Source organism: Equus asinus, chromosome 26 (assembly GCF_041296235.1).
Source record: "Equus asinus isolate D_3611 breed Donkey chromosome 26, EquAss-T2T_v2, whole genome shotgun sequence".
Classification (NCBI taxonomy): domain Eukaryota; kingdom Metazoa; phylum Chordata; class Mammalia; order Perissodactyla; family Equidae; genus Equus; species Equus asinus.
The window spans coordinates 23177889-23192237 of record NC_091815.1 but is presented as its reverse complement, the minus strand read 5'-3'; the positions used below and the strand labels follow the sequence as shown (position 1 = coordinate 23192237).

The 14349-nt window shown below is 37.5% G+C and overlaps 1 protein-coding gene across 16 annotated transcripts in view; it reads right to left on the bottom strand.

Annotated features, from left to right (window-relative positions):
• Nucleotides 1-2520: 2520 nt before the first annotated feature.
• The window catches only part of LOC106836052 (zinc finger protein 573), a 52532-nt gene continuing 40703 nt past the window's right edge, over nucleotides 2521-14349 (bottom strand). For 15 of the 16 annotated variants that reach the window (XM_070499425.1, XM_044759378.2, XM_070499426.1 and 12 more), the window contains one exon: nucleotides 2521-6704. In XM_070499425.1, coding sequence (XP_070355526.1) covers nucleotides 5002-6704 — 1703 coding nt within the window. In that variant the 3' untranslated portion in view covers nucleotides 2521-5001. The remainder of the gene's footprint in view (nucleotides 6705-14349) is intronic. The other variant, XM_070499440.1, reaches the window with a different exon arrangement.

Genomic DNA, 14349 nt, shown 5'->3' with positions numbered 1-14349 from the left:
AGGGCTAATTTTCCTCAAAAAAAAAAAAAACCCACAAGAAGGAAAATGAAATAAAAAACAGGGCCATATGGGTTTAAAGTCAAGTTCTAACTTTTAATGAACATATAATGGCAATGACAGAAAATTAAGAATATTAAATTCCTAATTTTGAATATTAATATATGAACTTCAATGTTAATATCAATTTTTAATATTTGTACAAAACTTCTGAACAAAATAGTCACAAGAAAAACTGAGCTGTTTATCAAAAGAATAATATGCCATGGCCAGGTATATTATTTTCCAGAAACGGTTTAAAACAAGAAATCAGTATAAATCATCACATTAACATGTTAAAGGAGAACAATATATGAACACAGCAAAAAAATGCAATAATATTTGAAAAAGATAAGAAGTTAGTCCTAATTATAGAACATACCGAACATAAGAAAGAAAATAGTTTAATGGTAAAATTTTGTCCCAATTTCCATTAAATTGGGTAAAAGATTAGTTTCTGGCTATTACCCCTAATATTCCGCATAACCATATTTATTTTTTAAAAAGTCAAGACATAAGTATTTGAAAAGAAATGTTCATTTTCACTCATAGATATGACTGAATACTTAGAAATCACACCTTCTATTAAAAATACAAATAGATTAACAGTTTTTTGTTAGATTGAAAATGGCAGTATCCAAATATAATATGATGGTACAAGGGGGGAAAATTATCAGCATAAGGTAAATCCAGAGTGTACTTTAAAAAGTCACTCTCTAGAGAAAGGGCACCATATCCAAGAAGGAAAAAGACAGGATCCAGGGTATATGTGTATATTCAATGAGTCAGTAAGTAGAGGAAACAGGCAAAAGAAACAAACAGGAAAGTCAAAGAAAATAACATGATTGGCCAACAAATACATACACAAGATACTTAATGGGCTAGTTAAAAAAATAAATATATTGTTAAGTGGACAAGTAGAGTTATAGGACACTACAAGACACTACATTTCCAGTTATCAGATGATAAATTACAACAGTAGAGAGCAGTATTTAGTGAAGGTCCTGGTACGCATAAGCTACGACTGTGCAATTATAGAATGTTGTTTATAAACTCCACCTGAAACTCACAATATTCAAGCTAGAGTTTGACTTAATAGTGAAAAATCATCAGTAGCCTAAATACCGATCAGCTGAGTTTTAAAACATTTAGGAATATTCACACAGCTTCAGCTGGAAGGTTTTTCATTTTGTAAAAGTTAACAGTACTATGTGGACAGAAAAAGGCAGCTAATGGCGTATCCTCGTGTGACGTGACAGCTGACCCACCAGGGCTTCATCACGTGACACAGTGAGTGAAATTCCAGTGTGAGAGTCACCCCTTCAGGTTCTGGCCACATCTCGGCATAGGGTTTCACATTCCAAATGTAAGTGGACATACGGAATGGACGTTCCAAGGAAATACTTGGATACATTCAGTTATGATAAGGCAAATGTTCTTCAACACAGCACACTCCAGTCTTCTGAGAGGCTGATCATGTGCTTTTAAAGGTTGTTCCGAGAGCAGGATTTAGTATCAGTGCCTCACTGACCTATCTGAGAATAGAAACCATTTTTCAAGTACCATCAAGCACCAGCGGTATTCTAACCTATAGCAAGACCATCCTGCATTGTGTTACATGTAATTATCAAAACTTACAATTGCATACGGGAAATGATGTTAATGAGTGATTCACTGTGTGAACAAAAGGGGTCTGCATGAGCAGATTATAATAAATGATAACATTAACACTAACAGACTTTTGGCTGACAATGCAGAAAGTATCATGTTCGTTAGTTTGGAAAGGTAATATTTCTTTTATAGAGCTGGAAGTGATTTTAGGCAGCTAACAACTGAGAGCTGCTTTCCAATTTCCAAAATGTTAAAAAATGTAGTTTTTAAAATTGATGGTATCATGTATATAATTCATCCCATTTGTAAAACTACATATAAAGCTCAGAAAAATTAAAAGAAAAAAGAGTTACATCAATGCTCCTTTCCTTTGTCTAGAACATATTGATCCAGAAGAGTTCTAAATTGACTGTTTCAGAAAAATTATTTTCTATTGCATGACTGTTTTAAAAGAACCTTAGAGTTTGCTGATACATTCAGAAATTTTCCATTTACCTTAATGCATGCAATTCCTCTAACTTTTCTTCTTCTTTTTTTGTGAGGAAGATTGGCCCTGAGCTAGCATCTATTGCCAATCTTTCTCATTTTGCTTGAGGAAATTGTCCCCGAGCTGACATGTGTGCCAATCTTCCTCTATTCTGTATGTGGGACACCGCCACAGCATGGCATGAGGAGCAGTGTGTAGGTCCATGCCCAGGATCTGAACCTACGAACCCCGGGCCACTGACATGGAGTGTATGAACTTAACCACTATGCCACCAGGCCGGCCCCTAACTTCTTTTTTAAAGAGCTACTGTCAAAACTTTGTGACAAAAATTCTATTAAACATGTAACAATGGATGAAAATTTAAACAAATTTCCTTCATATCTCTATCTATCCCTGTTGTCATCTTTAAAAATTTTTCTCGCCTTTATTTACTGATTTGGTTCATGTTCCACAGAAAGGGCAGAGGGGAGATTGAACAAAAACTACACTTTTATTTCCTAATCATTAATCTCTCTGTTTTATTGATTTTTCTTAATATTGTTAAGGAGTTTATTTTGCTTTCTTCTAGCCTCATAAGTTAATTATTGCTTCCATCCAAAGCTTTATTAACTGTCTAGTCTTTTTTTTTTTTAAAGATTTATTTTTCCTTTTTCTCCCCAAAGTCCCCCGGTACATAGTTGTGTATTTGTAGTTGTGGGTCCTTCTAGTTGTGGCATGCAGGATGCCGCCTCAGCATGGCTTGATGAGTGACGCCATGTCCGCGCCCAGGATCCGAACCAGAGAAACCCTGGGCCGCCGAAGCGGAGCCTGCGAACTTAACCACTCGGCCACGGTGCCTGCCCCCAACTGTCCAGCCTTTAACAGGCACTGTGTAGGAGCCATGGATAGAAAGATGAACAAACCAACAAAATGTTATTTCAGTTCTGGTTTCCTACATGCATTGAAGGGATTATTTTTTCAAACGAATGTATCAATGTAACACCAATCAAGTTTCCAGTTGCAGAATGGATCTATTCAATGGCGAGCTGATAGTTGCCACTTTAAGCAAGCTTTAAAATATAGCATTAATAATAATGTAAAAACCTGACATTTGTGCTTTCAGAAGTATGCAGCATCAATCATGAAATATTCTTGCCAAAAATGTTTAATTTCAACTTAATGAATTCTCTGGACATAATCAGCAATTTTTAGGAAAAATAAGGGGCAGATCAACAAGTTGAATCATATCACGAGGAAACAAATCAGAATGTGGGCACTCTCTGGGTATGTTACAAAAAAAACAAAGACGTAAAAAGTGAGGGTACTATGCTAGAGATAAAAAGGAAAAAAAATCTCAAGTGCAATATATTCGGAAATGGTCTTTGGACACAGGTCAAAGGCAGGGTATTGTTAGGAAAATACAACCTATAAGTAAGAGAGGGTGTGTGTTCATCTCGGTCCCTCAAGAGCAAACAACACAGGATGAGACACATAGAGGATCCTGGGTAACTGCCTAGCGAGGGAAAAGAGGAGAGCTGGGGAGGCAGGGAGAGTCTTCCGGCTCTGATGCAAGTCTGACAATCTGAAGGAGGGAGGACGAAGGGAGATTGTGTAGGACAACTATTAAAGTGCATGCAGGTCTGAGACACGAGTTCCAGCCAGGCTAGTGGGCAGTTCTTGATCCAGCTGCCTGGCTGAGAAGGTCCAGATCTCACAGGAACTGACCTGCACTAACACCCACTGTTCTCAGGAAACTGGCTGTGGGCCGCCCATGGAGGCGTGGCCTCTACATTAACATGGTGGTTATTTCAGAGAGGGAGCAGGTGGGGGTATCAGTCAATTATGCTCCTCCCAGCAGCTGATAAGAGTATGACTATAAAAAACCCTCAGTTCAGACCACAGAAAGATCTAAGGCGATGCCTAAGAGAACCATCGTTCAGTGAAATTCCCATAAAAGGGCCTGTCAGAGCCTCAGCTGCAGCCCAAGGTAGAGAAGAGCTGATGTGACTGAGAGAGTGAGAGAGTGAATGAGCGAGCGGGCACAAGCCCCAGGAGAAAGCTATCGTGCACATTCTCTTCCTTAGAAGCAAGGGACTAGGTTCGGCTCACATTTAAAGGAAGGGGAATTAGGCTCCAGTTTTGAAACGTGCAGTTTCAAATAATTTGTGGATATATTTTAAAAACATACTTATTGGCCCTCTGAGTACAAATTGTTTCCATTCCTACCACATGCAAAACATGCTCAAGGAGCCCCCAGAGTCTCATCCGCTTGCAGCCTCACCTCCAAGTCCAGGGTTTCCTCATCTAAATCAGGTCCTCTGTGGATGAGGATGGCCTTCTCCTGATCCTCTCTCTCTAAGCCAGCAGCCAAGGTGAGCGAGCCCCCTGGGGGCACATCTTCAGCCCCAGTGAAGCCTTCAGATGACGTCAGTCTCATGAAAAACCCAATCCAGACGCACTCAGCCAAGTCACTCCTGAATTTCTGACCCACAGAAGCTGTGAGACTTGTTTACTGTTGTGATAAGCCATTAAGATTTGGGGTGATTTGTAACACAGCCACTGACAAGTAATATGAAAGGCTTTTTTTTAAGCCATTCATTAAATTAACAAATTTAATTAAAAATTCCACACTATGCATGTTGTACACATGAAGAAATTGGAATTCCCATTTTTTTCTTAATTTGCCATTGTTTGAATAGTCAGGCATTCCATTAAAACAGGAGCAGCATTGAAGGCTTTCTAAAGTGGCATGGACTGCATTATGAATTCTCATGTTTGGTAAAGACAGACCCATTAGACTAACATTCAATCATTTCTCACCAGTGTGAAATGTCGGATGTCAACAAAGCTTGGGCTGTGCCTGAAGCATTCTCCTACTCCTTCTGTTCTTAGAGTCGCGTATCTCTATGAATTCCCTGATGTGCTTTCAGGGCTGAACCATATCTGAAGGCCTTCCCACACTTCTTACACACATAGGGCTTCTCACCAGTGTGGATTCTTTCATGCTGAACAAGGTTTGAAGCACGACTGAAGGCCTTCCCACATTCCTTACAGCCATAGGGTTTCCCACCAGTATGAATTTTCTGATGTTGTGTAAGGTATCCATACATTTTAAAGGCCTTCCCACACTCCTGACATTCATAGGGTTTTTGCTCAGCATGAATACTCTGGTGTGCAGTCAGGTGTGAACTGCGTCTAAAGGCTTTCCCACATTCCTTACATTCAAAAGGTTTCTTATCAGTATGAATACTCTGATGCAGAGTAAGATTTCTATAGAAAGTAAAGGTTTTCCTACACACCTTACACTCATAGGGTTTCACACCAGTGTGAATTTTCTGATGTTGATTAAGATACCCATGCAAGCTAAAGGCCTTCCCACATTCCTTACATTCATAGGGCTTCTCACCAGTGTGAGTTTTCTGATGCTGAATCAGGTTTGAGCCAGTACTATAGGCCTTCCCACATTCCTTACATTCAAAAAGTTTCTTACCGGTATGAATACTCTGATGTCGAATAAGATTTCTATACAAAGTAAAAGTTTTTTTACACTCCTTACACTCATAGGGTTTCACACCAGTGTGAATTTTCTGATGTTGATTGAGATACCCATGCAAGCTAAAGGCCTTCCCACATTCCTTACATTCATAGGGCTTCTCACCAGTGTGAATTTTCTGATGTTGAAAAAGTTTTGAGCCAGTGGTGTAGGCCTTCCCACACTGCCTACATTCAAAAAGTTTCTCACCAGTATGAATATTCTGATGCCGAGTAAGATTTCTATACAAGGTAAAGGTTTTCCTACATTCCTTACATTCATATGGTTTCCCGCCTTTATGAATTCTTTGATGTAGGATAAGGTATGAGGCAGTGGTATAGCCCTTCCCACATTCTTTACATTCATATGGTTTTTTACCGGTATGAACACTCTGATGTACAGTAAGTTGATGACCTCTTCGAAAGGCTTTCCCACATTTCTCACACATGTATGGTTTCTCAACAGTATGAATTTGCCTATGTTCAACAAGGTTTGAGCGCCTGCTAAAGGCCTTCCCACAGTCCTGACATTTATAGGGTTTCTCACCAGTATGAATTCTTTGATGAATTCTAAGGTGTCCGCCTTGACTAAAGGCCTTCCCACATTCCTGACATTCATAAGGCTTCCCCCCAGTGTGAATTCTCTCATGCTGAACAATGTGTGAGGCATAAATAAAGGCCTTCCCACATTCCCGACATTCATAGGTTTTCTCACCCATATGAAATCTCTGATGTACAGTAAGTTGGTAACCACTTTTAAAGTTCTTCCCACATTCTGTACACTCATAGGGTTTCTCACCAGAATGAAATCTTTGATGTAGAGTAAGTTGATAGCCACTACGAAAGTTCTTCCCACATTCTTTGCATTCATAGGGTCTTCCACCAATATGAAACCTGTGATGGAGATTAAGTTGACAGCCACCACTAAATTTCTTCTGATATTTCTTACATTCATTGCGTTTCTCTCTGTTATATATGCTCTGGTGTTGTGTAGAAGATATATCTTTTTCACATGTGGGCATTTCTACATAGCTGATTACCTCACACTGTAAATCCAAATCTGAAACAAAAGAAGAGAACAAAAAATATTTGCATTTCGTATACCAGAGAAGATGAAACTCCTATGAAAGAAATAAGAACCAACACTCGTAATGAGTGAAGGGCTTATGGAATTCTAAAATATGGTGATGAAATTTTAAAAAGGCCAAGAAGAGTCTAGAGATATGGCATCATGTCAAAACACTACCCCCTTTGCTCTCTATCTCCTTTCACATTCCCCCTTTTCAGCACTTAGGATGTGGTACAACCTTCCTGATCACTTAATGCTTTCCACAGACTCCTTCATTGAACCAGCAGCCTTGGACCTGGGCACGCTGTAGGCTGGGTCCTTCCCATCCTTTAGGTCTCAGGATAAATGTCCTATCCCTTAGAAAGACATACTCTAAGTATGTCCAGGTCTCTTTTTTTATGTTCTAACACCTCATTCCTTCCACACACCTTTGTTTTCAATTACAATATGATTAATTTCCTTACACGATATTCTCTTTATTCACATTTCCCTAAACTTCCCCAAGACCAGGCAGAGTCCTTCATTGTTTCATCACAGAATTATGGTCCTGATATATCATAGGTGCTAAGTAACTTATTGCTCTTACTTATCTTGAGTTGAGTTTTATTATTACTCATCCATTCTAAATATGCTAAATCTGCATTAGTTCATATCCTTTCCCATGTCCTTGCTTCCTTTCCCTTACTGTCAAAGCCAACCATTCTTGTACTTTCAGATAAGTATCTGATACTTTTTCAGACGATTCACAGATAACGTATTTGAATGAAAAAACCTTAAGAAATCCTTTCCATTTGGAGATGCTGGAGAGAATAAGGAAAGTATAATACGGAGGAAAGTTTTGGGGGAACAGAGTGCCTAGGAAATATTAGATATAAGCTGGAAGACAGCAATCCAGGTTTGGGAAAAGACTAAGGAACATCAGTGCAGAATGAGGGGGGCATAAGACGAGGGGAAAAGTATTTTTTTTGTGACTCAATTGTGGGATGTGTAAAACAGGTGAGATGATACAAACATTCTCTGACCTCAAAAAATAATACTCAAATTAACAGCAACATCAATCAATCAATCAATAAAAAGCGCTCTACCTAGAAAAATAAAGGCTCGCTATTAACGAAATTTCAGGGCAATTAACGCAGTGGACGACCAGCAGAGGTAGGATGGATGCTCACACAAAATCTGACATGGACACTTCAACAAAGTAGGAAAAAAGTTATCATTCTTACAATGAGGCTTCCTGGAGAGAGGAGGGTGGCTCCCAAGTAGGTCTGAAAATGACGAGAGATGTGGAAAAAAGACTGACTTAGGGTTTTTTTATGGTGGTTAGGGTGTGGGACAGGGCTGAGGGGACAGGGTTTGCACGGTTTGAACCCCCACTGGCACCAAAGGCTTTTTCTCAGCTTTCCCAAAAGTGGGGCAGAAGGAGAGGTGGGGCTTGAAAGCTGTCAGCAGTCAAAAATCAAAAACAGAGTCTGGGGGCCAGCCCCGTGGCCGAGTAGGTGAGTTCGGTGCTCTGCTTCGGTGGCCCAGGGTTTTGCCGGTTCGGATCCTGGGCGCGGACATGGCACCGCTCATCAAGCCACGCTGAGGCTGCGTCCCACGTACTACAACTAGAAGGACCCACAACTAAGAATACACAACTATGTACCGGGGGACTTTGGGGAGAAAAAGGAAAAATAAAATCTTAAAAAACAAAAAAAACCCCAAAAAACCCAGAGTCTGAATCTTTATTACACTAAGGAAATAAACATTAAAATGAGAGAAATATAGACATGCAAAAAATGAAAATACTACATTTTAGAAGGTACAACTTCCAGCTACAATGGTCAGGGAAAAGTTGCTACCTCAACACAAATTAAATAAACAATTTACTAAAAAATTTAGAAAAACCATCAAAGTGAGCTAAAGGAAAAAAGACAGAATACGGATAAAAACCAGAATCCAATGGTTTGGGAAAAGAACAGAAACAATATATAAATAAAAAAAAAAAGGACCTAACAAAAAACCAATGTGCGATGATACACCAGCTAAACTAATCAAGAAAAGGGGAGAACAAACAAAAAATTAATAAATTATAAAAGTGAAAGACAAAATATAGGAAAATAATTGATCAAAACTAACCCTACAAAAGACAAAAATCTTAAACAGATCAACTTCCACAGAATAGAAAAAATATCGAAAAGGCTAGTAGCAATAAGCACCCTGATCATTTATACTGTCTCCTCTAAATCTGTGCCACTATGACGGCTCAGAAAATCCTTACAGAAATATTCAATTCCAAGAATGGGGCAGGGAGGATCCAAGATAGTCCTCACAAATCTTGGGCCAAAAAAGTAGGGAAAATTTAAAAGATTTATGGCTTTGTTAAAAAACATATGTATCTGAGTAATAAGCTATGTATGGCCAATACTGTGAAAAAGAGAGGGAAAAAACTGATTATTTTGGATTAAACATATTAAGTAAATGAAAGACAGATAAAATAATGAGTTTTTAGAGAACAGAAACCATTTTGCGTTTTTTTTGTTAAATAATGCATTGCTAAAAACTTTATCATTATCAGCACAGAGTCAAACACATTTTCCCGCCCATCCCAATCAATTTATATTTCAAAGTAACCAAAGAGCCTGTTGATCATGTCAATAAAAAACTGTAGAAATCATGAGAGAATTTTTTTAAAAAACAACCTTGAAATTCCCAATCTTATTAAGATAAGCATAAACAGTGTCGCTACAACCACAAGCAGAGCAATTGCTACAGCACTGCCTGCCGCCACGATGCCGAAGCAACATCAGAGGGACTTCCATTCCATGTGACAGGAGAAGCAGAACCGAACAGCGGAGGAAGCAGACTGTTACTTTAATTGAACTTAGCGTTCCAAAACTAATGGTGTGATCTAATATATGCTGTATCTTTCATAAAGTACACATGACCGCCTACAGTGTATTTTAGCCACAGGTGTTTAATGTGACTCCCTCAAGACTGAAAATAATTTCCAATTTACAAAAATACAAAGGGAAAAGAATAAGCTAAATTATACCATAAGATGGCAAATTTTGCAACATAAGTGAACTTGTCTCTTCAAAATGTCAGTGTCACAAATAAAGGGACTGTGTTAGTTTAAGGGAGATTTCAGTGGTACAATAACCAGACGGAGTGCATAGTCTTGCACTGGGATACTGAATTGAACAAATCAAATTGGGACAAATGGGGTAATATGCATAGAATTTGGGTTTTGAAGATATAATAAAATCAAAATATAATAGAAATATAAAATAGAAAAATCACTGACAAGGACAGTCATGTTATAAAACAGTAAGAATGTGGTGTCACTTTGGTAAAAAGAAAAACGTGGATGGATGTTTGTGTGTACATCCACTAAGGTGTTTTAAAGTGGCAGGAATATAAGATTTTAATATTTTGAAAAAATTTTTACCTGTCACTATTTTCTAACTTTCTACAATGCACATGGAGGATTTCTTCAAAGGGTTATTAATTCTGTATTTATCTATTAACATGGCATGAAATAAATATACCAAATATAGACAAAATCTCAAGTGTGAGTGCAACATTTAATTAATAAGGATCTAGAACTTCATAGACATAAGCCAAATACTGCAGAATTCCGTTCCTTTTCAGTCACAAATTACTTATAAAAATAGACCATAAACTGAACTATAAAACAAGTCTCAACCTATTTCAAAGGATCAGAATCATGCAGAGTGTGTCTGTCATCTGATCACAAAAAATGTTATGCTAGAAATCAATATTACAAAGACAACCAGACAATCGGCATATATTTGGAAATTAAACAGTGCTTCTAGTTGATCAATATACCAAACAAACTGTGCCCTGTGATATAATAATTACAAACTTTGGAAAATGATGTTTTGACTGAAAATTATAAGGCAAAAGAAAGTGCACATAAACACTACTCGAGTTAGTAAATTTGCTTCTCTTGGGGGTACAAGCCAACAGTTCTGAAACTGTGTTCCCTGTGGCTGGGGCTGAACAAATACATAAACGGACGATGGACAGTGAGAGCTAGTTTCCCCACTGTCAGAGAAAGAAGCTGCAGACGAACCAGACAGGAAGGCTAGCATGCACCCTGCGGTACTGCATGGCGGTTGGAGCATCAGTATGAACTCATGTTTAGGTTGATAGATACAGATGGACAGATAATAAAACAGTTAAAAATATATGTGAGTATACATGGTGAGTATGCATACATTTATTACCTAGAGAGGTCGCTAAGAGGGCACAGAAGCAACGACATGCCCGTAGCCATGAGTATACCCAGCACCCAGACCTTGGTTTCCAAATGCCATTCGCCAATAAAAGGACCCAGGGCTCCTAGCGGAAATGGCTGATTCTGGGACAGGGAAGGGAAAAGTCAGGATGAGTCTGAAAGTAGTACCAGGAAAGAAACCCTCAAAAAACAAAAGGATGGGGATATTAAACGGACACAGGAACCAACCTAAATAGAGCTACCAATGTCCGAAGCAGAACAAATAATGTAACTTTTGATTATAACTCAAAGTGTAAAATAAATATACACGAATCCACACTGAAATAAATAAGTGGGAAAGAGACAATTCTTTCTTATACAAGAATTCCAGATAATATATAGAGATTTTCTATCTTATAAAAGGTAGGACTTAAATCCCAATGCTGCACCCCCGCCCTTAGGGTGAGCTACACTTAGTGAGCTGCTTCTAAAGAATAAAGTCTGGAAAAGGAAAACCAGGACTTTAGCGAGGAGAAATCTGATGTGATTTCAATCCCAATATGATGTGATGAAAAGGACATTTCACCTCATCTTTCTAAAAACCCACATTTCCAATCTAATCATGAGAAAAACAACAGACCCAGATGAGGGGATATCCTACAGGATACTTGGCAGAGTCTCTTGACACAGTTAAAGTCATGAAAGACAAGGAAAGACTGAAAGTCTGCCACAGACCAGAAGAGACTGGGAGACACGACAAATAAATGCAATGTGGCACCCTGGATTGGATGGATCCTGGAACCGAAAAATGCTATTGATGGAAAAACTGGTGAAACGTAAATAGAGTCTAGAGTTTAGTTAATACCGATATCAGTTTCTGAGTTTTGACAAATGTATTTGAATGATGTAAGATGTTCACAATGGTAGAATAGAAGAGGTGTACACAGGAACTCTGCACTATCTAAGTAACTTTCTGTAAAGTAAAATCATTCTGAAATAGCTTGTTAAAAAAAGATAATTACACATCACCTCCATAGTATTATTGGCAAAAATGTTTAACCTTATTCTAATCATATGGGGAAACATCAAACCTAGAAAGCAGACATTCTGCAAGAAAATTGAACTGGACACTTAAAAAAACCAAACTAAAAGGGAAAAAAGTGTTAGGATGACACTAAGACAAAAAGCCTAACACCCAAATGCAATGTATGACTCTAGAATGGACACTGGGAACACATTTCATAAATGGCATTTTTAGAAAAAGTGCAAAAATTTAAATATGGACTCTAAATTAGATGATAAGACGGAATTTCTATGATAATAATATTGTGGCGATGTAGGAGAATGTCTTTATTCTCAGGAGATGAACATAGAAGTATTTGAGAGGTGAAATTTAATAGTAATTGCTACTTACCATCAAGTGGGCCAAGAAGAAAGGTGCATATATAGAAAGAAAAAGTAAGGCAAAATGTTAATAACCAAAGTTAAATCTATGTGAAGGGTAATTAACCACATATATATTTTTAATATTCTTGTTTGGCTTGATAATTTTCAAAAATAAGAAGCTGGGAGAAGGAAGGTAAAAGCACACCTTGACCTAAGGCAGTCTTTTCTAAATTTCCATTTGGAAATTATCTTGAATTGAATTATAATATGCTTGCATCCATTTATATTTAATACAGTTAAAGAAGTAGAAAAAAACTTATAGACGTAAATACCTATGAGTATAGAAAGAAACTTAAAAATTAACCATCTAAACATTCATCACAAGAAGCCAGGAAAAGAGCAACAAAATAAACAAAAATCAGAAAGGAAAAAGTCCAACAATTTTACAAAATAAAGTCCACAAATACCACAGAAGATCCACATGCCAAATATTTTATTTTAAACCAATGTTACTAATGTAATTCTCTCAAGATTGATAAAAAAGAGAATCCGACAATATTCAATGCAGCAATGCTAAAAGGGACCTGACTTATAGGCCCTTCACACATCACAAATGCAGTAAAATAACATCATGAAAAAAAGCATTATGTAAATAACCTGGATGAAACACATAAATGTCTAAAAGAATAGCTTCTACAAAATCAACACACAGAAAACTTCAGAACTTCTATAAGCATTACATAATTTGAATAAGTTAAAAAAAAATCTACAAGGGAAACTCAAGGCCCAGATGGTTTTTCTGGCATATTTCTTCAAACATTCCCAGAGCAGGGAGGGTATATCTTCCTCAACACATTCATGAAGCTAATAAAACTTTTATATCCAACCTTAGAGGAAAAAAAGGAATATTACAAGCAAATCTCATTCATGAAACCTAAAGAAAATACTAAAAATTCAAATCTAAAAATATTGAAAAGGGATAACATATCAACACACATGACCAAACTGGATTCCAGAATGCAGGGTCAGTCAATAAACAGAATTCAACATATGCAGTAACAGAACAACGGAGAAAAAAAACATACAATTATGTCAGTAAATGGAGAAAGCATGATTCCTGAGAAAAATTTTAGCAATTATGTAGAGCAGAATCTTCTCTGTGAGAAAAATATCTACATAAACTTTTAAAAACACACCTTTATTTGTGGAAATATAATTATTCTTAAGAGATGCTTACTGAATGATTACGGGTTGAGTCATGATGTCCAAGACATACTTTCAAAGAGCTCAGTAGATATGGTACAGAGAGAAATAAAGTGGATACGGCAAAATCTTACCAAACGGTAAAACTAGATACAGGTCATTTTCCCTGCAGTGTTCTTTTGATACTCACTAATTTCATCAATAAACAGCAAGGAGAGCAGCCTTCACTGGGAGAGTGTGCCCTGGGATTTTAAACTTTCGTCTTTTTCTTACAGTTGTCGGGAACTTTTGGTATCTCGCCTTTAAGTTATGCTAAGGATGTGGATTTTGTCTAGATTCACTACTCTGTGATTCCTTTGTTCAACATTCTTTTTGGGGGAAACGTTGGGAGACAAGTAGCAGAAGGCCATGATTGCGTTCAGCTGTAGTGCTAACGCTCTACAAATTGTTCCAGGGCATTGAAAATGAAGGAAAACCTCCCAAATGTTTTATAATTTTTATGAAAAAATACAATATTGACATCTCAACCTGATAAGAGACATTAAAAGAAATTATGGACCAAAAACCTTATGAATATCAATGGAGAATATGTAAAAGATTAGCAAAGAAGAAATCAAGCAAATAGGAGCTGAGGGATGCTTCCATAACATAACACACACACATACACACACACACACACACACACACACACTCCTTAGGTCTAAAGCTAGCATCTTATTACGTGGGGAGGCACTACAGGCATTTCTGCCAAGATCAAAAACAAATCAAGGTTGCCCACTATCTCTGCAACTATTCGAGACTGTACTAAAGATATCAGCCAATTCA